The sequence below is a fragment of the Myxocyprinus asiaticus genome, chromosome 33 (genome assembly GCF_019703515.2).
Source record: "Myxocyprinus asiaticus isolate MX2 ecotype Aquarium Trade chromosome 33, UBuf_Myxa_2, whole genome shotgun sequence".
NCBI classification, from domain to species: Eukaryota; Metazoa; Chordata; class Actinopteri; order Cypriniformes; family Catostomidae; genus Myxocyprinus; species Myxocyprinus asiaticus.
This window is the reverse complement of record NC_059376.1, coordinates 29,709,438-29,734,292: the sequence shown is the minus strand read 5'-3', so window position 1 is coordinate 29,734,292 and position 24,855 is coordinate 29,709,438. Positions and strand designations below refer to the sequence as shown.

The 24,855-nt window shown below is 37.4% G+C and overlaps 2 protein-coding genes and 1 long non-coding RNA gene across 4 annotated transcripts; all 3 read right to left on the bottom strand.

The window, feature by feature from the left end:
* Positions 1–9,396: 9,396 nt before the first annotated feature.
* On the bottom strand, positions 9,397–12,087 carry LOC127424716 (uncharacterized). The gene is made up of 3 exons (XR_007894506.1): positions 11,148–12,087; positions 10,499–10,744; positions 9,397–9,556 (listed from the first exon to the last, which is right to left on the bottom strand). It is a non-coding gene; the product is annotated as an uncharacterized LOC127424716 (long non-coding RNA).
* Positions 12,088–17,552: 5,465 nt separating this feature from the next.
* On the bottom strand, positions 17,553–21,058 carry dohh (deoxyhypusine hydroxylase/monooxygenase). Of its 2 annotated transcripts, none has more exons than XM_051669755.1 (5): positions 20,931–21,024; positions 19,978–20,328; positions 19,808–19,884; positions 19,419–19,668; positions 17,553–18,598 (listed from the first exon to the last, which is right to left on the bottom strand). In XM_051669755.1, the coding sequence occupies exons 2-5, from the start codon at positions 20,246–20,248 to the stop codon at positions 18,282–18,284; spliced, it is 915 nt and encodes a 304-aa protein (XP_051525715.1). In that variant the 5' UTR covers positions 20,249–20,328; positions 20,931–21,024; the 3' UTR covers positions 17,553–18,281. The 2 variants fall into 2 exon arrangements, with proteins under 2 accessions (XP_051525715.1, XP_051525713.1); XM_051669753.1 differs by having other exon boundaries at positions 17,554–18,598; positions 19,978–20,304; positions 20,931–21,058.
* A 193-nt stretch (positions 21,059–21,251) lies between these two features.
* LOC127424205 (putative nuclease HARBI1) lies at positions 21,252–23,819 on the bottom strand. The gene is made up of 2 exons (XM_051669184.1): positions 23,492–23,819; positions 21,252–23,257 (listed from the first exon to the last, which is right to left on the bottom strand). The coding sequence occupies exons 1-2, from the start codon at positions 23,675–23,677 to the stop codon at positions 22,067–22,069; spliced, it is 1,377 nt and encodes a 458-aa protein (XP_051525144.1). The 5' UTR covers positions 23,678–23,819; the 3' UTR covers positions 21,252–22,066.
* Between the last annotated feature and the right edge of the window lie 1,036 nt (positions 23,820–24,855).

The window sequence follows — 24,855 nt, the reverse complement described above, 5'->3', positions numbered from 1 at the left end:
AGCCACTGGGGAGATCTCAAACATGCGGTTCATGCATGATGACCAAAGACTTTGCGTGACCTGGAGGCATTTTGCCAAGACGAATGGGCAGCTATACCACCTGCAAGAATTTGGGGCCTCATAGACAACTATTACAAAAGACTGTGCGCTGTCATTGATGCTAAAGGGGGCAATACACAGTATTAAGAACTAAGGGTATGCAGACTTCTGATCAGGGGTCATTTCATTTTTTCTTTGTTGCCATGTTTTGTTTTATGATTGTGCCGTTCTGTTATAACCTACAGTTGAATATGAATCCCATAAGAAATAAAAGAAATGTGTTTTGCCTGCTCACTCATGTTTTCTTTAAAAATGGTACATATATTACCAATTCTCCAAGGGTATGCAAACTTTTGAGCACAAATGTATATATGTATATATATATATATATATATATATATATATATATATATATATATATATATATATATATATATATATGTATATGTGTGTATATATATATATATATATATATATATATATATATATATATATATATATAAACACATATACACACCCACACATACATACATATATATATACATTCACACATACACATACATAGTGCAAATTTAAATACAAATCTGTTATATACAGTGCAAGGGAATGTAATGGCAGAAGAGGTATGATGTGTTGGATAAATATAAAAAGACTAAACTGTGAATAAACTGTGAACTGTGCACATAATTATTGCTCAATGGGGCAGTTTTAACTGTTAATGAGATGGATAGCCTGAGGGAAAATCTGTTCCTGTGCCTGATGGTTCTGGTGCTCAGAGCTCTGAAGCGTCGGCCAGAAGGCAGCAGTTCAAAAAGTTAGTAGGTAGGGTGAGTGGGGTCCAGAGTGATTTTTCCAGCCTTTCTCCTCACTCTGGAAATGTACAGTTCTTGAAGGGGGCAACCAATAATCCTCTCAGCAGTCTGAACTGTCCTTTGTAATCTTTTGATATCCGATTTCATAGCTGAAACAAACCAGACAGTTATTGAAGTGCAGAGGACAGAATCTGAGTAGAACTGTATCAGCAGTGCCTGTGGCAAGTTGAACTTCCTCAACTGGTGAAGGAAGTACAACCTCTGCTGGGCCTTTTTCACAATGGAGTCAATGTGGGTCTCCCACTTCATGTCCTGTGAGATGGTAGTGCCCAGGAACCTGAATGACTTCATTGCTGCCACAGTGCTGTTTAGAATGGTGAGGGGGGTCAGTGTTGGGGTGTTCCTCCTAAAGTCCACAATCATCTCCACCATTTTGAGTGTGTTCAGCTCCAGGTTGTTTTGACTGCACCAGACAGCCAGTTGTTCAACCTCCTTTCTTCATAGTCAAATCATTAGGGAGAGTAGTAGCCCCTACTCATCTCCCATTGTGCTGGTGCAGAAGAAAGACAGGGGTATAACAATGTGTGTGGATTGCAGGCAGCTTAATGCGAAGACTCGGTGGGATGCCTAACCATTGCCCAAAATCGAGGAGTCTTTGGATGCCTTGTCCAATGCTCGATGGTTCTCAACACTTGATCTTGCATGTGGCTATAACCAAGTGAAGATGTCAGAGAAGGATTGTGTTAAGACAGCTTTTTGTACACCTTTTGGACTGTTTGAGTTTAACATGATGCCTTTTGGTTTATGTAATGCTCCAGCAACTTTTCAAAGGCTCATGGAGCGCATGTTTGGTGATTGCAGATATAAGTCTGTTTTACTATATCTGGATGATGTTATTATTTTTTCGTCTACAGTTCAACAGCATATGGAAAGACTCATTGAAGTGTTCTCCCATTTACAACAACAGGGTCTTAAGGTCAAATTGTCAAAATTCAATTTCTTCAAAAGACAGATGAATTACCTTGGAAATGAGGTGTCAGAAGATGGTGTTGCCACTGATCCTGAAAAGTCTCTGCTGTGAAGGAGTGGAAGCCCCCCAAGAACCTCACAGATTTGCTATCTTTTTTAGGCTTCACCAGTTATTATAGAAGATTTGTTGAGGGCTTTGCAAAGTTGACAGCCCCTCTTCACCATCTGGTTGCCAAGGCGGGGTGTCCAAAAAAGGGTAAAACTCTTCGCATTCCATTAGGGCAAAGGTGGGATGCTGCATGTGAAGAAGCATTTCAATTACTGAAAGTGAAATTTTGTTCAGCACTAGTGTTGGAATTTGCTGATTTTCAAAAACCTTTTGTACTCGAGGTAGATGCCAGCCATAAGGGATTAGGTGCTGTTCTCTCCCAGGAACAAGAGGGAAAACTCCGCCCTATTGCACATGCTAGTCAGAGTCTGTGCCATTCTGAAAGAAATATGGATAATTATAGTTCCATGAAACTAGAATTTCTAGCCTTAAAGTGGCAGTGTGTGATACATTTTGTGAATATATGTTAGGACATCAGTTTGTGGTTATATGGACAAAAACCCTCTTCGTCATTTTCAGACAACTAAGTTGAATGCGGTTGAACAACGATGGACCTCACAATGTGTCCTGACATAAGCAGTGCAACCCAAAATATGGTCTTATATGGGCACATTGTAAGCATCTCAGCCAAATTAGGTTTTAGCGATTGATTTTACCATCCTGGAGCCCGCTACGGATGGTAGAGAGCATATTCTCATTTTGACAGATGTTTTTATGAAATACACTCTTGCTATACCTACCCGGGACCAGCAAGCCAGTACTGTAGCTGAAGCATTGGTAAGACACTGGTTTCATGTTTTTGGTGCCCCTAATCGGCTGCATTCCGATCAAGGAAGAAATTTTGAAAGTAACCTTGTTCAGCAACTATGTTTTTTGTATGGCATAAAGAAAAGTCGCATCACCCCTTATCATCCCCAAAGCAATTGTCAATGTGAGAGTTTTAATAGGACCTTACATGACCTTCTGTGCACTTTACAAGAATCATGTGCGGGGGAGACATACAATCCAGGACGTCTGGGATCCCACTTTGTATACAGTGGTTTGTTCCCCTTGTGATCAAGGTGTGGTGTATTTTGTGGTCCCTGTGCAGGAAGCGGGACCTGTGCGTCAAGTGCATCGATTGGAAATGCAGGTTGCTTTGGAAATAGAGCCTGATGAATGTGCTTCAGACACTGATATGATTGAGGGTGAAATACCGGAAGAAGACTCTGATATGGAAAGTACTGAATGTGAGCCTTCCATGTTTTTGGTGTGGGACAGTACTAATCATGAGCCTGTTTTAAACAGTCTAAGCCCTGGTCCAGTACCCTTGAAGGAGAGGGTACCTGAACAGCCTGTAGTATGAGGGACTAATAAGAAAACGGCCAGGCAGCATCCTTCCTCAATCCATAAGAGGAGATTCATCAGCCAGGGAAGTGTGGCCACTTCATTTAATAATGCTACAGTATGTCTCTTTAATAATGTGGGCTGGCCGAAAGAGTATATATTTGTAAGCAGGCAAGGTTGGTGGCTACTCACTTCCTGTTTGGGTCCTGATGCCAGTGCTAGCATGGTAGCAGCAGAGCATGTGTGAACAGTATGCATTATGGTCTTGTCCCATCAGGTAGGCTGTTTAGATGTTTTGTGATCTAACTCAAATGTAGTTGTCTTGATATGTTTCTTGTGTGATTTTAATTTTTTAGATGAGGATGTTCCCCTCTCAAATTGGGATGATGAATACTGGCTAAAGGGTAATGATTTTAAAAGGTTTTTTGTGTAGTGTTAATGCAGCGATGTATAAGTGGTTATATTTTGTAGCTTATCAACCGCTGTTCTTTCTTTGCTTATGTTATTTTTTTTTTTTTTTTTTTTTTGTAAATTATGGTGATTAGTGGTCTGTTTAAAAAAAAAAAAAATATATATATATATATATATATATATATATATATATATATATATATATATATATATATATATATATATATATTACGATGCAATTAATTGCACGAGAGTTGAGGTACATTAAAATCCATGTGCAAAGAGATCAGAGTGAAGAAGACTGTTACATGTGGTGTTGTTTTCTATTTATCCATGTTATTTAATGCTCTTTAATAAATGTAAAACACTGTGGCTATTTTACAGTTCTTTGCCCTTTATTATGACTAATATTTTAGATAAATTGTCAGTAAAATTGTAAATTGCCTTCGTGTAATTGTAAATTGTAAAATAACAGTTTTTTTCGTCATTAATTTTATTAATGGTGAATGAGGGTAACATACACTGGCGGTCAAATGTTTGGAATAATGTACAGATTTTGCTGTTTTAGAAGGAAATTGGTACTTTAATTCACCAAAGTGTCATTCAACTGATCACAAAGTATAGTCAGGACATTACTGATGTAAAAAAACAGCACCATCACTATTTGAAAAAAGTCCTTTTTGATCAAATCTAGACAGGCCCCATTTCCAGCAGCCATCACTCCAACACCTTATCCTTGAGTAATCATGCTAAATTGCTAATTTACATTTACATTTATTCATTTGGCAGACACTTTTATCCAAAGCAACTTACAAAAGAGGAATACATTATAAGCGGATCATCTTAAGGAGACAGTGGTACGAAAAGTGCTGTATTACAAAGTTTCACTTGCATCAGAACAGCAGTATTCAAGACAGATTAAAGTGGCACAATAATTTTTTATTTTATATTTGTTTTTTTTAGTGACTGGTTAAGTGCTCAATGAAAAGATGTGTTTTTAGCCGTTTTTTTGAAGACAGAAAGTGAGTCAGCTTCAAGGATGGAGTTGGGAACCAACGTGATATGTTGAAGCCAAAAGTCCGGGAAAGTGTTTTGGTATAGCAGGCTTCTGTTGGGAACGTGGCTCTGCCGAAATGATTTTAGGTATGCTGGAGCAGACCCAGTAACTGTTCTTTATGCCAGCATCAGAGCCTTGAATTTGATATGTGCAGCAACCGGCAGCCAGTGAAGAGAGACAAGGAGTGGAGTAACATGTGCTCTCTTTGGTTCATTAAAGACCAGATGTGCTGTTGCATACTGGATCATTTGCAGGGGTCTAACTGCACATGCAGGGAGGCCTGCAATGAGGGCGTTACAGTAGTCCAGTCTAGTTATGACAAGTGACTGAACAAGAAGTTGTGTGGCATGTTCAGAGAGGAAGGGTCTTATCTTCATGATATATATATATGTGTGTGTGTGTTATTTTTAACATGGTGTGCATGTTTACAGTAAAATATTGTTAAATTTGTTTTTTATGACTCCTATTTTACAGTAAGAACAGGAAGAGGGCGTTCCTTCAGTTTTGATTAGACCTATATTCTATTTTAATAGTTATCTTCCAATATTGTTATTTTATCAGTTTTGTACATTGGAGTGTTTTATGTTACATTTTATGTTTAGAAATTTTTCCACTATTATTATGGTGGTTTAAGTAGAGTGATATTTTAACAGTATATCAGTTAATGATATGTACAGATATAAATGGACTGTCAAATATACATGTACCAAACTATCATCCCGTAACGCCAGAAACGTTGTCACCATATTTTTTAAAGCGATTTCTGGCAAGCATAAATGAATACAGGATTTTTTTAAGTCTGTCATGTTCTCTTTGTGTTTGTATTTCATTTTGCATTAATACAGGACATACATTTTACATGTACAGGAAGAAGGTGGTCTATTTTCTACCCTGCATACTTAGAACTGCACAAAGTTGATTTGTGGCTGTTTTGATTATGTCTATTTAGACTTGCAGGTTCAAAGTGATTTCTCTCTCCTCGATTTCTCTCAGGATCTCTGGCTGTGCTTATGAATTTAATATCTCAATTTACAGTATGTGATGTGAAGTGCTTGTAAAAGCATGCCGCAGTAATGGGCTCCAGATGTCTTAACAAAGGACTGCAGCTCCCTGAGGACCCCCCTCTCTGCAATACGATCACAATCAGGTCACTCTGCTGCAGAGTTCTGGGAGCAAGATCTGTGTGCCCATCCAGTATTTAAGTGACCCCTACTTCTAACAGGCACCCTGGCAAAGTGTATGTGATGAGGTTTTGTGACCCATGACTATTTTGAATATTGATATACTGTATATCAGTTTCTGTGGAATGGCAGAAGTAAAGTAGTAATGTCACCTTAAACTATGTGTGCAAACAGCATGGCATTTCAGGGATATTTCATGCGACATATTGAATTTGGTTCATTGATTTAAGAAAGAAACAGAACAGACTGAAAGCTTATTTCATTCACACCAATCTGCTGCAGAGCTCAACTGATTGACTGATGAGTGTTTCATCAGTATCACTTACCCTTTAGCTTTCGCTGTGTTTGTATCTGAGGTTTTGCCATTTTACATGGTAATAATGAATGTTAGAAGGGAAAGACTAACTCCTCTATCACAGTCTGTCTAGTGATGTGTGGAGCAACAATGATATCTCAGGAAAAGTGTAATAAAAATGTCAAAGGCAGCAGTGGGTGAATAAGACTCTAAAGAGGAGACCAATCTCTCTCTCTCTCTCTCTCTCTCTCTCTGTGTCTCTTCATGCTTCACTCTCTGCTGCTGACTTGTAGGCTAAGTTACTGTCAGTCATCAGCACATCAGCACTTGTATGGGAAATCTTGAAAAGTATACCTAGAACAATAGTTTTAGCTGTCAACTATGAGATTAAGTTAAATGGTAATTATCAAAATGTTTGTTTAAAAAGTTAAATGTTATGAAAAAGCCAGGGATGTATGGTTCGTAAAGGAATAGTTCACCCAAAAAATATCTCATACTTCATGCCATCCCATATGTGTAAGACTTTTTCTTCTGCAGAAAACAAATTTAGATTTTAGAAGAATATATCATCTCTGTTGGTTCATACAATACAAATGAAATGTCACCAAAACTTTGAAGCTCCAAAAAGCAAATAAAGGCAGCATAAAAGTAATCCAAAAGACTCCAGTGGTTAAATCAATGTCTTCTGAAGTGATCTAATCGATTTTGAGTAAGAGCAGATAAAAATATAACTTCTTTATCACTATAAATCTTGGTACCAGTGGGCTCCTTGGCGATCATGATTTTAAGCTCGATTACACTTCCTGTTCCTATTAAGTGCTCTGCACATGTGTCAAGCACCAAGAAGTGTAAATGAGCATAAATTCATGACTGCAAAGGCAAGATGTACAGTGAAAAAGGAGTTATGCTTTAGTATGTGCTCATCCAAAACCGATTACATTGCTTCAGAAGACATGGATTAAACCACTAGAGTCATGTGGATTACTTTTAAGATGTCTTTATATGCTTTTTGAGCTTCAAAGATTTTGACCTAGTTGACTTGTATGGACCTGCAGAGCTGAGATATTCTTCTCAAAATTTTTGTTTGTGTTCTGCTGAAGAAAGAAAGTCATACACTCCTGGGATGGCATGCGTAAATGAGTTTTTTTTTATACTTTACTTTTACTTTATAGATATTTTGGGAAATTTTACTCTAGGAAAATTTAAACTGAACACTTTTACTCAATTAGGCCTACATTTTAAGGGGAAAAAAATATATGTTTACTCCATATATTTTCATTTAGACCTTTAAAGTAACTTCAGGTAACACATTTCAAAACTGTGATTAAACAAGATGCTTGACACCAAGGCCACCCACTATGAATGTCAATATATAACTTAATTAATTGTAATTAATTTTATGATTCCAGGAATTCAAGAACTGTTTTTAAGCTAAAACGGTCAGAGTTACTGAATTAAAATTAGAAATATCATATTAGTTTTTGTGTTGTGCACCTTGATTTTTACATTTTTTTATACAATATTTAAATAATCTTGTGGGTGTAATATCTGCACATTAAAGTTCATTGAGAGAATATCCACTGGCTCTTGATTTAATCAGTTAATTTCAAAAGCTAAGAAAAATTGTTTACTGACTGCATGAATACTTTGTGTAGCTTTGATGTAGCTGGGCAGGGGGTTTCCCAGCATGCTTTGCATGGGACAGGATGGGGTATACAAATGTCGAAATTAAGTGTTATTTTAGGCATTTTTGAGCAAGATGAGAATAGGAGGAGATTTGTTAATGTTTACTGTACTGTTATATTGGTATTTACATTAGGCTGGAGTTTTACCATTGTGGTGAAGAATGGCATTTGTAGTTTGAAGATGGACTTTCACTTTAAAGTGATGATTGATTCAAGTGCTTTTTATCTCTATAAGATGTTGCTATCAAATTGACAGTGCAACAGTTTCACTGACCTTACACTTGCTCACCTGGCATAAACTAATAATAAACTAAATAAATCAAGTTGGACCAACATAAGAAAATTAATTAAATTAAACATTAGTCAATTTAGTTTGATGAACCTAATAAAGTTGAGTTAAAACTACTATAGTTCATTGATTTGACCTAATCATACTAAGCTAAATTATGTTGTCTGAATGAAACTGACTTAATTTGGATGAAATTAAATTGCTTGTAAAAACATTCTCAAATTCAATTGAATAAAGGTAATGACTTCATTTTTTGAGTGTACATAGATAAACATCTCACTGAAAGAGTCCTCAATTAACACCAAAAGATTAACGTTTATGTTCATAAACATACAGTATAAAAGGAGGCACTATAGTTGTGTTGGGAGGGTGTTTTATTGTTTCAGGAAGTTTATTGCACTAACAGCCCACTAGTTTTACTGTCCACAGATTGTTCATTTAGGTGTTGATTGACCAAAGTCTACTTTCACTCTAAAAACTGTGCACTTTATGTACTGCACAATTCAACCACTGACAGAACACAGTGTCTGATGATTATAAGCTCCCCATTAAAAACACATTAACATCTGGCACATTATTATTATTATTTCTACAAATAGCATTTTCATTATATTATCCTCTAAAAATGTGCTCTCATGCACAGAGGAACAGCATTTAGTTTTACACAAAAGCAGGAGGACCAAATGGTTCCAAAAGCATAGTACAACTCTACATTAAATCATTTCACTGGAAACATTTTACATGTCCAAACTGCCACTCAGAATGAGTAATGGATCTCATAGCCTTATCCATTCAACATAAATGCATTGCGAACCCAGATCTGTCATACAAATCAAAACGCATTTAATCAGAGCATTATGTGAACGCTGTGACTCATTGAGCCAGTATTCTTCTCTTTCAGTATTCTCACTGTCCAAATGAATGATTAAAATTATGAATGCTACAGTTACACCATAGTAGTGACTGCATTGAGAAAATGCCAAGAAAAGAATCTCAACTTGTTTCTTTTGTATACAGTGGATGCACTGTATGCTCATGTTGAAAGGTTTAACCGGGTGAAGGCTGCACCATCTAGTGGATGATGTAAGTAACAACACACGATTTATAAATAAATAAAAACAAAACACAAGAGCAAAAGAGAGTTTTTTTTTTTCTTTTTTTCAACCCAAATTTACTTTTGGTTCATTTGATAAAACTTATTCAAACAATAAACTACTGAAATATTCTTAATACACGCAAAGCTGTACATGACTTGACTGTGACCCTATAAGTCAAGTTACTCTCGTTAGAAAGTGGTCTGCTTGGTTTCCTCATTTGCTTCCAATTCTTGGTTTGTTTTCATAAAATGCATGCTTTTCCACCTCCTTTTCTTCTTCCTCATCTCTGCAAGGAGAGACATGCATTACTGAAATTCTGTATGTTTAAAGAGTAACATTCTACTGAGGCGGGGCAGTTTAATAATTAATACTCAAACTAACTCAAATGGAAATTGCTGTGTGAATGGTGTAACTCAAATGAGGATGGTGGTAAATTGTGATGTTTAAAACAGAATGAAATCGATAATGTTTTCATAAAAGAAGTCAATTGAAAAATGTGACAAAGACAAGAAATATATTATCATCAACGTGGTACATTAATGTTTAAACAGGGTGTGGCACTTTGAACTTTCTGTGGTGTTCCTTGACCAATCAGGTGTAAGTCACTTGTATGATTGTGTCCTTGACAGTCTTGAAGTGTACACTTATAAAATGTCAGTATCATCTCTTAAGCCATAAACGCATCATTTCCATCAAGTGATCTGCCACAAATGTTGTTGGCATTTTAAATCTAGAAAAGTTCATATCCTCTCAAACTACACTTTAAACCACTAAAACTATCATTTTCTTGTTAAAAGTTACATAAAGTATTTTTTGTGAGAGCAGGGCACAAACAGGGCACAAACTAACACGGGACTAGTTGTAACACATGTGGTTTAAACGTTTCCACACACGATGGTATGTTGATTACTTGTTGCCATCAACTCTGCACAGAAGAAAAATGCGGCACCATTCAAAAAACTTTGGAAGATAAGCCAAAAGTTCATTTTGAAGTAGCAAAAGTAAATATTCACAGGATTTTAATTTTATTAAGAAGTTCATTTTCATCTCTGTTTTAGTGTTAATTTAAAACGAGGCAAACTTTCTGTCATTTTAATCTCAAATCTGTTAGCTAGCATCTTGCATAGTCTTTTAATTCTTATCTACCCGCAGCAGAAGTGAGGTTTAAATCACCGACAGTGCACGTTGTAACACAGTTTCAGAGTAGAAATGCTGAAATTTAACTTACATTTATTTCAGGCATTTTTTTAAGCTAGCTGATGCTATTAACTCTGGGACGGGAGGATGGGGTACACAGTTTACGCCCATCTGATATAACCCAGATGGCTGACATATCTTCTGTGCCCTCCATGAGTACTTCGATCTCTTCAGCTTTCATCATGGCCTCCATTTCAGGGCTGGTGTCAGAAATCCAGTTTACGCCTTTCCAAGGGATTCACATGCTCTTCCACAGGCTGCTCTCTAAACAGGAAATCTACATGGGTCAGACACAATATAGGTAAGAGTGTTCAGCTTCATCTTGCCATTTTGGTCTGTCAGTACAACAGAACTGTAATGTTTTTATTTAATGACAAATAATAAAAAACAAAAATAGAAAGCTTGTTGCAAAATGCTTGTTTCACTGTTAGATATATTTAAAGGCTTTTGCATTTCTAAGGATTTTGAAAGAGCATTATCTCATAAAACAATAAATAAACAAACAGTCAGTCATGTCTTTACCAGTTAAAGACGAAGTGTATACATTTTTGCATCATTCAACAGTAAAATAAATAAAATTCCCAACTAATGTATAAAGAGGATTTGTAGTAATGCTTCAGTGACAGGGGACAGTGCAGTCTGTATATGCAAGTACATGCATAAAGTTTTCTCTCACGTACCTGCCAGATCGTGGATGAGATCTTTGATGAGGTGTCTTACGATGGAAAACAGAGTGATCAGTGTCACGCCCACAGCCAGCAGCAGACAGATCACATGCTTGAGTAGAGTGATCAGATCTTTCTCCCGGGGTTTGTAGTCCTTGATGTCCTCGATAAGAGGATTTTTGTTGTTTTGGTCTATCAATAAGTATTGTCTTTTTCAACTTCACATTGGCTTGTTTTTTCCTGTTGATCAGTATGAAAACCATAAGAGACCATTAATATAAAGTTATGTTATATGAATGTTAATTGTGTACTGTCTTTAATTGGGTCAGTGACATGGTGTTTTTTTTCTTCTAAGAACATGGATAAAAGGATGCACTTAATGAAAAGAACCTTATTTTGTAGTTTGTTTGTTTTTTTCTTTATCCCCTGTTCTCCCAATTTGGAATGCCCAATTACCACTACTTAGCAGGCCCTCGTGGTGGCGCGGTTACTCACCTCAATCTAGGTGGAGGAGGACAATTCTCAGTTGCCTCAGCATGGGAGGCTCATGCACATCTGCAATCCACGCATCTTAACACGTGGATCGTTGTGCATGACACTGCAGAGACTCACAGCATGGGAGGCTCATGCTACTCTCCGCAATCCACACACAACTTACCACACACCCCATTGAGAGCGAGAACCCCTAATCGCGACCACGAGGATGTTACCCCATGTGACTCTACCCTCCCTAGCAACCGGGCCAATTTGGTTGGAGACCTGGCTGGAGTCACTCAGCACACCCTGGATTCGAACTTGCGACTCCAGGCATGGTAGACAGCATCAATACTCGCTGAGCTACCCATAGGCCCCCGTTATTTTGTAGTTTATTAATATTATTACTTCTATAAAACAATTAGTTCCGATCCTCGAATCTGACTGGATGAGTGACGTTCCATGAGCACTGATGGTCTCACACCATCAGCACTCAGACGCTTCACTGTGTGTATCACTCCACTTGTGTTCGTGTAAGAGCAGTGCAGATGTGTTAAGAGCTACTGTATGTGTCTCTTTTAACATGTATTTTTTTTACATTACATATGTTAGCCAGCAGGTGGTGGTAAAAGATCATTTTTGTGTGTCATATGAGCCAGTTAGGTGACGTGAAGTGAATCCGCGTCAGCCAGTGTTTACATACAACAACGCTCCGTGATCGCTCGTATTACTACTACACTACTAAAGCTAGGAAATAGCTTTAAAAGGCTTTAAACAAACAACTTCAGCATTAAGGCTCAACACAGCTGAGAGACACAACAGACTGATTAATTACACAAACTCAAGGCGCTTACCTCTTACCGAACTTTCCACATTGGCGAGGACGTGCTGTTTAAAATGGCGGAGAAGATTGCGGTTTCTGTAGTGAATGACTCTTGCGCACCGGCTACTGCGAAATAGGGAGAAATACCCTCACTTGGACGGCTATTTTTCCACTGAGAAAGCTGATCTTCAGAAAGCTGACAGCATCTCTGCTTGGGAGTGGCAACAGGTGATCGCACACGCTCCATCTCTCTCGCTCTCTCTCTCTCTCTCCATCTCTCTCTCTCTCCCTCTCTCTCTCACTCTCTACACACACACACACACACACACACACACACACACATCCATCCTTGTTTATCCAATAACTTGTCAGAAACAGCACAAGCCGTGATACTATTTCTGAAGTGACATTTTTGAATTACTAACGAAGGCTTGGACGCATCATTTGGTTTGAACCAGCAACGGCAGATTCTGGTCCGTCACGTAAAAAAGTAGTTCCATGCACAAATGAGTTTTTATGACCGTACTCATTTTTTCCTAATTTGTTTTAATGTACTTGTTCATTGAACTGTTGTATATAAGCAATATCACACAAGCAAGAGTGCGATATGGCCCTACATCAGCACAGCTGTGATTTGGCTTCAGGCACGTGGCCGCAGGTAATCACAGCAGTGCTGGTTTAGGGCCATATAACACGATTGCGAGTGTGATATTGCTTAATTATTAAATAGAGTGAAGCTGCATGTACTTTTGTTTTCATTTTCATTTAAAGTCAATGTGTTATCATGCGTAATGGAGCAACCCCTCCAAAACTTAATGATGTTTATTAATAAAAAAAATATGATATTTGTAAAAAAAAATGTAATAAAGAAAATCCATTAAAAAAACATTTAGAAAATAAATATATTTTTCAAGGTATTTTTTTTTTTTTTTCATTTATGTATTTTTAACTTTTTGGAAAGTAATGATTAACTCAAGGTTTAATAAAGTAATGATTAACATATTATTCAAGGTGTAAAAATACAAATAAATATGTTATTAATTTTTACTTAATGGTTGTGTCACCTGTCAATAAATGTATTTTTTTAAATGGAATAAAGGTTTTTCAAACACATATGTAACCAATAGGAGCACAAATATTACTTTTCTATGTACTTGTATACATGCTAAATACTAGGCACATGTGTTTTTACAAGATTTTTATTTATTTATTTTTTTTATACTGTATATCTCACTTTTTTTGTGTTTGAACCAATTATCATAAAACAACATAATACAAAATTATTTTAGGTTGCTTAAGATAAGTGTTGTTACAGAGGGATTGATGTCTGGATGTTAGTATAAGCAGCCATGTTTAGGGATGTGTTAGGGATATAATGCGTTGTGTATTAATCCTGCAAGTTAATTCCTCGCTTCACCCTCTTTCTATCTCACTTGCTGATGTCAATTGCTCCACAATTGTTTTCTGTTCCATATTTGCAGAATCACAACAAAGGACACCACAGAGTAATTTAACAGCAAAAGACAATCAAGCTAAAAAGGAGAAGGCTTGAGCCTGGATTTAGTTTTTTTCTACTAGTTGTCTTAACACCTGTTGGTGTACTCTGAAGTACAATGGAGCTAATGACGTCAATGAAAAAAATATCAACTGTGTCAGCTTGTGTATGGGACAGTCTTTGTTAGTTCAGATTAAGTTCAGGAAATTACCTTTTGTCAAAACTAAAGACATCTTCATAATAAGAATGGGGGGGTGCCTCCGCGGTGTCAATATGTCCACATTGCATTTGATGCGAATCCGTCCTGAATGCAACCAACCGCTGCGCTTAAACAAGAGTTTCAACTTTGCCGGTTATGAGCAGTTTTAAAAGGAAATAACCGTCCGGTCGGAAAAATGAAAAAAGTGGATTTATACACAAGAATGAGAATTTCACGGATTTTCTTCAGTGTGTCTGAAATCAACATGCAGGAATTTATGAGAAGCACGAACATCTTAAGTTTAATACACGTAATCCACTAAAATAACGGACACTCGAGACGCATCTTAATATCAGGTGTAAACGGGGTCATAGGTACCCCCGGACCGACAGTGAATACCCAGGGGGTACCAAAACACCCCAACCCATCCACTTGCATCAACCACCACACGAACCCCCCCTCCCCCAACTTCCCCCTTACCTTACACAATGCTAGCATCACACCAACAGGAGCAATGCATGCTAATCATGCTAAAACATTCAGAGAGTACAGGATGTCGAATACAGACCAGTGTCTTCTATACTTTATTAATTAATTATTGAAGCAATAATTAATTAGCAATACTAATGAAGAAAGATGACAAAATTGCCTGTCAGTTTAATTTCTGTAAATTGGAAAGGGCTTCTGGAGACAGAGGATTGGAGAAGGAGATAGAAGGTTGTTCATAAATGGATTCACTGACACCCTAACTAATACAGTGACTAATAAACTTCATTATTATAAAAAATGCATTTGTTATGGAACAACACAGAAAGTTTAAATCCTTGCAGAATTCCCTTCCTGTCCTCTTCTGGGTCATATAGGTCAGTATGTTCCTCCTTTGTTTGTTTTCTCTCCCTCATCCCTCTTTGTTTGGTTCTTCGTCCTCTTAATCATCGGGGTAAGGACCAAGTGCTCAATCTGTGTGGAAAGTAAATGTGGTCAATATTTAATGCAGTTTAGAGAAGCTAAAAATAATTTATTAATTTTGTATTTAGGTCAAAGAATGGGCTCTGAAATAGCCTAAAATGTCTCTCTTAATCCCAGTCTTAATCCTTTGGCTGACATCTCGCTGACTCTGATATTCCATGCTTGGTAATTGTAGCTGTCTTCCATGAAGGTGAAAACTTTAATCAAGGGTTATAGCTATAGTATAATACACCTAATCCTGTCAGAGATGTTCCATATGGACTCTGCAGTGGGAGCAAGTATCTTATAAATGGGGTTTTAATGACATTTCTTTCACCAGTTATAAATTGTTTACTGCAAAACATTTTATATTCTGTGCCATACATTTTCCAATTCATTTTGATTGCCCATGCATGGGAAAGTATTAATGATGATGATGATTAAACAAAATCTAATGCAGGAGAAAGAGCAAATTTAGATGCAATTTTTCAGTCTTTTATCTCTGAGGATGGGAACATTAAATAAGTAAATAAAAATAAACAAAGTCATCAACACTACAATAATAACACTGGGACCAGTGTTTGTCTTGTTTTTCAGTAAACATATCTAAAAATAGTTTAAAGAAAAAGAGAAAGAGAAAAAGATACATTTTCTTGTTATGCAAAATTGTGAGGATTTTTTATTTATTTATTTATTTAGATCAAATACATTATTTTCGTTTTCTTATATTGGTTTTTTTCTTTTTCTTTTTTAAGCATAAACAAATACATAAAAAATATCAGTGAGTTTATGCTTAAAACAAGAAAAACTATCTGCCAATGGGGTAAGAAAAATAATCTTAATTCAAGATATATTCACTTAAGTCCTAATATGTTATGCAATGGGTATTTTTTGTAATTTAAATGTATCTTGTTTTAAGGATATTTCGATATTTTTACTGGAAAAAAAAAATAAATCTTTTTTTTTTTTTACAGAAACCTGCAAAACATCTGTGGCAAGCTTGTAATACAATAATACACTACAGTTCTTGGCACAGTGCTGCAAGGCAATTAAACCCAATGACATTTGGTACATAAATGATACTCACTCAGACAGGAACTTCCTCTTGTTTAGGTGCATCCTCGATCTTCTTGCCGAAAGTCTGAGACAGAAGAAAGTTCCAGTAGACAATGGTTAGAGACGTGTTGGCAGTCACTATACCGATCAGTATGGGATGCATCTTTAGTTTCCGCTGTAGTGGGGTTCTAAACCAGAGGCTTGTGCTCCACAAACTGGTTCACTGACTGACTGACAGAGGAAGAGCTTATATTTGAGCCAGTGACCCAGACAGATTTCCAGTTCTGATCCTCCACAGTATATGCGTCTTTATGTATTATATGATCTATATTACTCATCCCCCAACACCACCCCCACTGGCCTGCAATGTTGCAAAAAAAAATAAATAAAATTTGTAATTAGCAGAGTCAAGTCAAGGTTCACAGGCAGCACAGATGCCACATTCTCCTGACAAGAGACAAAAAACTAGGAATGTTACCTGGAGGTAAATCAATCGCTGGAAAGTTGGAATAGTGGAAAATATGCTCAAAGTCCAGTTATTCAAATAGCAAAATGTTTTCAGGTTTTTCTATAAAACTGAGTAAATAATAATAATAATGAAAAAACTATGCACTATTGCACAAAACAAACTTTACCCTAACCTTTTCTATATTTAACTACAAACAGTAAGCATTGGTTAAGTATGGTTGTCTTTTTTGGCTTCATCTTTATCCTTTTTATGAAAAGCTTCTGTCAGAATGAAGATCCAGTATGCAATGGTAATGGAAGTATTCATTGTAATAATGCCAATCATTAATGGGTGTAGCATATTTGCACGTTTTTCTCTGATTGCCCTCTACAGCCTTTCTCTGCTTTCCATCACTTTTAGTCTTTTTCTGTGGTTTGGTCCAGCCTCTCACAGCTGTAAGTGGTCTTCTCTCCTCCCCCCAGGCTCAAATGAGGCTTAAAAATCCTCAGAGCCTTTGCTGAGCACAGAACATTCCACTCACATTATCATTCTTACATCATCAGTAAATTAACAATGTACTTTTGTCTACTTAGGAAAACAAAACTTGCAATCCCTGGCCATATTTTAGTTAGTTTTTTTTTTTTCTCAAGTTTCTAGTTTTTTGAGTTTGTACTTTGATTACAGATAGTAACTTTTTTTTTATCAACATCAATATTTTGTTATTTAGATTTTTTGTGCTATGATCATCCTTTTTTGAGTTTTTCATCACCGCTTTGCATTCACTCATTTATTTTAAATGGTCCTGACAAGGCATTACAAGTTATTTTCTTAGATACAAAAGCAATCAGAGTGCAATGCTTCTTATTTCTTATCACTTATGATATTTTTTTGTTGTTGTTGTTGTTAGAAATGCATCACAGGTTTGATCACTTAAGGATTAAAGCATTCAGTTTTAATTCTGTGGGTGTTTATTTAGAGTGAGAAGTCTTAGTGAATGAGAGACTGCTGTGTGGATTAATTAGTCATAATGTTGAGTACTGTTATCTTCCTCACCAAGCTCTGACTGTGGCCATCTTTGCTGCCCTAATCACCCCTGTCCATGGGAGAAGGATTTAGCTGTAGTTACAGACATCATTGAAAAGAATAAACTAAATTAGTGATGTGTCACTCAAATGTTTATGACGCAGGATGTGAAAGCATAAGGGCTTATACAACAGAACAAGAACAAGTTGTTTTTTTGGTCAAAGTACTACTTTTAATATATGCAGATCTTATTCATACTGGGTTTTCAAATTCAAGGGAGGAAATGTTCAGATTTATCTGAAAATATTGATTAAAGGTATAGTTCATCCAGAAATGAAAATTCTGTCATCATTTACTCACCATAATGTTGTTCCAACCCAGTATGAATTCCTTTCTTCCGTAGGACATAAAAGGAGATAAAATAAGGCTAACATTGTGCCTAACATCTCCTTTTGTGTTCCAAGAAGAAAGTCATGTGGATTTGAAACAAAATGTGGCAGAGTAAATGATAACAGAGTTTTTGTTTTTTGGTGAACCACCTCTTCAGTGTGTATTAAATATTTCAAAAAGCACTTTGTTGTACAGAAATGAACAGTAAATAACAGTCCCGGTCTTCGCTCAAGTTTCAGACACAAGCCGGTCGCGTAACATCAACATGTTTTGGGAAATGCGTGTCAAAGGTTTCACTGAGTGCTCTGCAGTCTGAGCAGTCCATCTGCATACTGGAACTGTGAGCTGTTCTCGTACTCCAGCATGTCCAGTGCCACCTCACAGCTCTCCTTCACCACCCGCTCCTGGTCTTTGCTGTAACGCTCTAATATCTGTAAGCATGCCTCCTTCCCGATGGAGCCCAGTGCCTCGGCACACTCATGCCTGACCATGGCATTCTCATCCTCCTTTTCCAGAGCAGCCTGTAGCTGGGGGATACTGGCCATATGTTGGATCTGACCCAAGACATAACCGATCTCGTGACGGAATAAGGCACTGCTGCACTGAAGACCTGGGAGAGGAAGATCATTGTCAAATAACTTACATTTTAAATGTAATGAATGGTAACTAAAAAGTAAATGAATGAATACATGATGAATAAGCACTGTCCCTTCGTTCCCATCCTTGTAGAACGCAACAGTGGGATTCAGGAAGTAATAATTCCATTCATTTCCAATTTAGCAATAATGTATTAACCTTATAACACAGATCTACCATGAGCTCTTATATTGTTATACGATGACATATGCCTCTCTGGAAGCGAGGGTGCTTTCATCTTAATATATAAAAAAAAAAAAAAAAAAAAGAGGGGTTCAATCAAAAATTGTTTTTACAATAGAAACAAAATCTGCAGCAAAGGGTTCAGCAGTGACAGCCCACGCCTATGAAGAATTGCAGAATATATTATAGAATTGGTCTTTGTACACTCAAATTATTTATACATTTGTGTATACAGTATACGAGAATTTTTTAATATTATCAAATAAAACTGAAAATATATAGATTTTATACTAAAAGTCAATTACTACAAGTCAATCAGTTTATACTGTACTGTTGTTTTGGTCGACAACATAATTTGCAATGCTTCATGGGATTGTAGTTCATTCCTTTAGAAAAGACAGTAAGTGTACAGTCAAGTTTGTCTTTTTCCAATTTTCCTATGCTTTTCTGCGTAAAATCAACATATTTCTTAAATGAACTCCATTGAAAAAGTGGGTGGTCACTTTTGCACTCTATTCAAAAAGACAATCCTTTTTTTGATGTGACCTAGTATTTCATCTTCAACATGTTTGGATTGTTTTCCTCAGTTAAAACAAAAGCATCTTTCTCACCATCACCCAGAGCAAGAACAGCCTCCTCAGTCCCAAGGTTCCTCAGGGCAAACATAGCTCTGTAGCGCTCAAACAGGGGCAGGCTTTCATCCAAAAGCTGTGTCCTCAGTTCTGGGACACTTTTTCTAGGGGCTGGGGGTGCAGGGTCCACAGAGCAGTAGGGGTTTTCATCTGTTTTCTCCGTTGTCTTATCACCACCATTCTTCAGCCACTCCAGCCTCCGGACTGCCAGTTGACACGTCTCTGCCACCTATACAGCAACAGAATTAGCATCAAGCCAAACATGTAGCCAGAGCAAAATATATGGTGGCAATGGCACAGCTCTATATCCGTTCATTTCAACAGCTGCTCATGGTGAAGACACATGCACATTTTAAGAATGACTTCACCTCAATAACTGGATCTTCTGCATACTTCTTCAGTAAATCTAAGACTTTCAGATTTCCAATGGCTCCCAAAGCTTCCCCTAGAGATGGTACAAATATAATGTAAACACTGAATATGCTTTCTTCTTCATAAAAATAAATAAATAAGCAGGCCCATGACATTTGTGTCCCACCTGCTTCATGCCTGACCATTGGCTCTTGATTAGTGTCTTTCAGCACTGTCTCTAGGATGGGAATGGCCCGCTCGTCCTGCATTTGGCCGAGGCAGTATGCCAGCTCATGTTTCAGAAGTGCAGATTCATCTATGAAAGCCTCACTGATCCACTGAATGGCCTCTGGTCCACCAAGATTACGCAGGGTAAAAAGTGCTCGAAAACGTGTCGATAAGTCCTGCTTGGGGTTGACAAGTATTGTCCCCACAGCTGCAATGTCCTTATTTGCCATGAGGAAGGTTTTGAAGTTCTTATGCTCAGGTTAAACCACAGGATATTCCAGAGAGCCTTTTCCGCAACATAGACACAGCACTTACATTTAAAATTAAAAGAACATCAGCCCAACTTAGTGATGACTACGTAATGATGACGTGTGTTTCAAAACCTAGTGAACTGCTTTCCGAGAGTAGCATTTCTGGGCATCGAACAATCGGTACACACCAATGATGTCCAAATATGCAAACCTATCTAGACAGCTCACTAGGCTTTGGTACTCACGGATGTTGTTGCACAAGTATGTGTGTTAGCATGCTTTGTAGCAGATGTTGTATCGAATTGTGTTCCCCGTCGGAATTTGTTCCCCCTAGCCCCAATAGGGTATGGGGTTATGGTAGTGTAAATTAGGGTTAAGGTAAGGGTAGGTAGGGCAGGGAAGGGTTAGGCTTAGGTTTGTGCAAGGGGGAACGCATTCTGACAGCGGAGAATGTTACCGTCAGATACTGTTCACCCCATACAGATCTGCCGGGGGGAAACAGATCCCGACGGGGAAACAGAGTTCAACACAACACCTACAGACTGATGGGTTTAAAATATAAAACTAACGAAAACACAACGTTTACTGAGGTACCTTAATATTCGTTACAGTCGTTTCACTATTTATATCTAGCAAAACTATAACAAGACAGTGAACTTACTAAGGGCGGAGATGATGTTTTATCACTCATTCATTGCTCTCCATCCCCCTTCCCTTGCTGCCCACTCGAGAAGGAACTTTCATTCACATATTCCAGTAGTGAGTTTTCCGAAGGATCGTGTTACAGTAGCGCAACCTACTGGATTGGAGTGACTACGTTTCAAAATACGTAAACAGCACCGCTATGTTTGTAAATAATAAATTCTCGGGAAAAAATAATAATAATTGAATATATATATATATATATATATATATATATATATATATATATATATATATATATATATATTATTTTTTTTATTTTTTTTAAGTATCGCAACTTAAAAAAAAACATTTTTTGCCACCACAACCAGTTTATTAGTTTCCACAAAACCAAGAGTAAACAAATATTACTGCATCACTATGAAAGGGGCATTTATGGATCCAGTATATATAAATCTGTGCACGAGTCATACAAGAGGACTGTATGAGAGAATCTGATCCAGATTCAACAGAGGTTGAGCTCAATCAACAGCATTTGTGGCATAATGTTGATGACCACAAAAAAACAAAAACAAAATTATAATAATAATTTGGACTCATCTCTTGATGATTTAAAAACAGGCAAAAATCAGTTACAGTAATTGACTTACAATGGAAGTGAATGGGGCCAATACACACTTTTCAAAAGTACAGCCACAACACACAAACAATATATGTGTGACAAAATCAGGAATTTAGTGGCATTACGCAATTTACCAGATTACAACCAGTTTACCGCCGTTACGTTGCATTGACAACAAAGTTATTATATTGGATATTACTTAACACAAATAAGTTAACATTTTAATGACACTAAAATAGTGTTAACAAATATAATGGCTATATTTTTGAAACAGTGTGAATTGTATTGTTTACAGACTGGCCCCATTCACTTCCATTTTAAGTGCCATACTGTAACGGGCGATTTTTGCTTCAAGAAAAAAAAAAAAAAAACCCAACAAGGGATGAGTAAAATCTTTTTTGTTATTTATTTTTTTATCAACATTATGCCACAAATTAAGCTTAACTTCCATTGAACTTGGAACAATAATTTAAAGACAAAGTCCTAACTCTGAATAATGTCCATATAAACCATCAATGAGAGAAAAGTACAAGCTATACTGTTCCTGTACTGTCCACTTGAGGGGGCTCTTGTACAATAGGCAGAACTGGGCTGGAAGTTGGAGACCAGTTGGATGGATTGCTCTGCTGTTCCTGCTCAAAATAGTTACAGAGCAGAGAGCGAGCAGCCTCTGCGTTTGGATCATCTATGTAGACTGTAGACACATCTGTGGGCTGTGGACACTCATTCTGACTCAATGCTTCTATCCATTCCTCTTTAAATGGGATGTTATGCACATTACAGATATTGTGCAAAATACAGCAGGCTACAGCCATCTTGGATACCAAGTCCAAGTTACTGTCATTTCTATTGTGTAGACACTGCCAGCGAGCTTTAAGGCGCTGGAAGGCATGCTCAATGACTTTATGGCAGTGATTTAGCTTGATGTTAAATGTTTGCTGTTGTGGGGTAAGGCTTGGGGCCGGAGGGTAGCACTTCAGTAGCCAGGTTTGCTGTGAATACGAAGCATCCCCTAGTAGCAGAAATCCCAATGGCTGACCCAGAAGTTCTTTGGGTGGCTGAGGGCAGAGGCCTCCTTGTTCTGCCATGGTCCACAGTTCTGAGCTCTGCAAGATGGTCATGTCATCTGTGCTGCCTGTAAAACCAGAACAAACATCCCAGAAAGTCCCTTGTGCATTCACCAAACACTGGAGGACCACAGAGGGCCATCCTCTTGGGTTCCAGCAATCCTGAGTGTCCGTGGAGGGTGTTTGAATAGGAATGTGAAGGGAGTCGATGACACCAATACAGTGAGGAAAACCCCACTGAGTTTGAAACTGCTCGGCATGTTCTTCTAGTTCATGATGAGCAGGCAACTGCATGTAAAGGGGTTTCAGTAACAAAATTATGGCTTCACACACCTCCCGCACACATTGACATACGGCGGAGATGGGCACACCGAAGAGTTCACTTATGAAGCAGTATTCTGTGCTGGTGGACAAACGCATTAAAGCCATGGCAATACACCTCTCTAATGTAATGGTCTGTCCGCTTTGTTGTATATACGCTTGTTCGAGCTGGGGCTTGAGTTTGCTGCTCAAAAGAAAGAAGATGTCTCTTGTGACATGGAACTTGTCGAGCCAGTCTTCTGGTCCAAACTCCGCCATCACAACTCTCTCCCACCAGTCTGGGTCTGCAGGGATTGGGACATGATTTTGCAGATCTTCTTCATCTGGTGAAGGCGACTAGAATGCAATGGCCAGAGAAGAGGAATGAGCAATTGGCTGTCAGGCTTGCATCAATTTAATAAGCATTCTACACTATTTTTGTGAATATATACTATTCACATTACTGTTTGCATATCACGTTGGGTACTTCGATAATAAAACTGACGTTTGTTTGGTATAAGGTCTTGAAAATGCTTTGTAAAAATAGTTTACTGCACATAAAAGGCTCATTTTAATGCATGGGCAGTTTACCGTTCTCGTCCTCAGGTAATTCTGAAAAAGATGCCTTCGATATCTGATCCGTTTGTTAATTTCAGTTCGTCTTTCTGATAAGTAGTTTTGGATTTCTTCTTTCCGTCGCCTAATTTTTGAAGCAAGCAAGTATTTCATCTCTGCAGCATCTCTCGCCTCGTCCATTTTCAAGTATGAACGCGGCATTTTTGTGTAATGTGTACAGATAAATGCCGAGCCGTGTTTGCACACGGAATTAATTTAAGAGAATATTTCTCGATTAGATGACATTCGTTTATCATCATCAGATGGAGTAAAAGGAAGCACAACAAATGTTCCCAACACGAGCTCATCCACATCCGGTGACCTGCGCAAATGTCAAAATAAAAGTATCTTGGGAGCCCCTTAGCATATATCTGTTTTTATTACTGAAGAATTGTTCAATCAAGAGTACATATAACAATTGTTTATATAAAAAAAAATTGTTCATAACAATTGTACATTGTTTCAAAATAAACAAATAATTCTTCTGTTAAAACTAGTGTATTATTTGAGCAGTAAAGTTGTTTAAATCATAATTTTTGCGGGTTTACAGCGGTTTGTCGTCATGGCAATGAAGTTGTGAAACTGAATATAACACTAAAATCATGTTAACACATATATTGTTTATGTCTTTTGGCTATACTTTTGAAACGGTGAGTATTTTCATGTTTATGGACTGGCCCCATTCACTTCTATTGTAAGTGTCTCACTTCTCACACTGAAATTCCACGGGCGAAGATGGCATGGGCGGACGCTGAGCACGTGTGAATCCAGCAAAAATATAACTGTCGAGCAGCCTTTTTTTAATGCTGCACTTTACAGTCAGTGAGTCTTAAAAAGAGACTCACTTCTAAAACGATATCCTTGTTCACCGTATACCGCCCACGGTGGGCCCCACACAGAGGTTACCGCGTAACCAAGAAACTTCCTATTCGTCAACGCTGCAATTTTGCCTGTCAAAGTTCACCAAAGTTGAACTCAAGGCGAATCAGCGTGAGGAAATTCTTTGCCAACGGAAATCCATTGCGCAAAATTCACAATCGCGTGGATTACCATTGAGATGGCTGTATTTCGCCCGCGGAATTTCACCCTGCGAAGATTTATGTGACTGCGCTATAACCCAGATTTTTGCTTTTTTTGTTGTTTTTTTTTTTTTTTTTTTTTTTTTTAAGAAAAGGGGGGACAAGTTGAAACAATTTTTTGTGGTAATCAACATAATGTCCTAAGTGTTGCCGATTGAGTTTAACTTATATTGTTCAAATAAAGGCATTTAACTTTATGTACATAATGTTGAGACATTATAATAATAATAAAAAATATATAAAACGTTTAACATTATCAAT

Excerpts from the sequence above, each read along its gene's own strand:
- LOC127424205 (XM_051669184.1), bottom strand. The coding sequence starts at position 23,677 with ATGCCGCGTTCATACTTGAAAATGGACGAGGCGAGAGATGCTGCAGAG. Across the intron at positions 23,258-23,491 it reads ATTACCTGAGGACGAGAACG|TCGCCTTCACCAGATGAAGA; the intron begins GTAAACTGCCCA and ends ATTGCATTCTAG.
- dohh (XM_051669753.1), bottom strand. The coding sequence starts at position 20,248 with ATGGCAAATAAGGACATTGCAGCTGTGGGGACAATACTTGTCAACCCC. Across the intron at positions 19,885-19,977 it reads AATGGTCAGGCATGAAGCAG|GGGAAGCTTTGGGAGCCATT; the intron begins GTGGGACACAAA and ends TACCATCTCTAG. Across the intron at positions 19,669-19,807 it reads CAGAAGATCCAGTTATTGAG|GTGGCAGAGACGTGTCAACT; the intron begins GTGAAGTCATTC and ends GTTGCTGTATAG.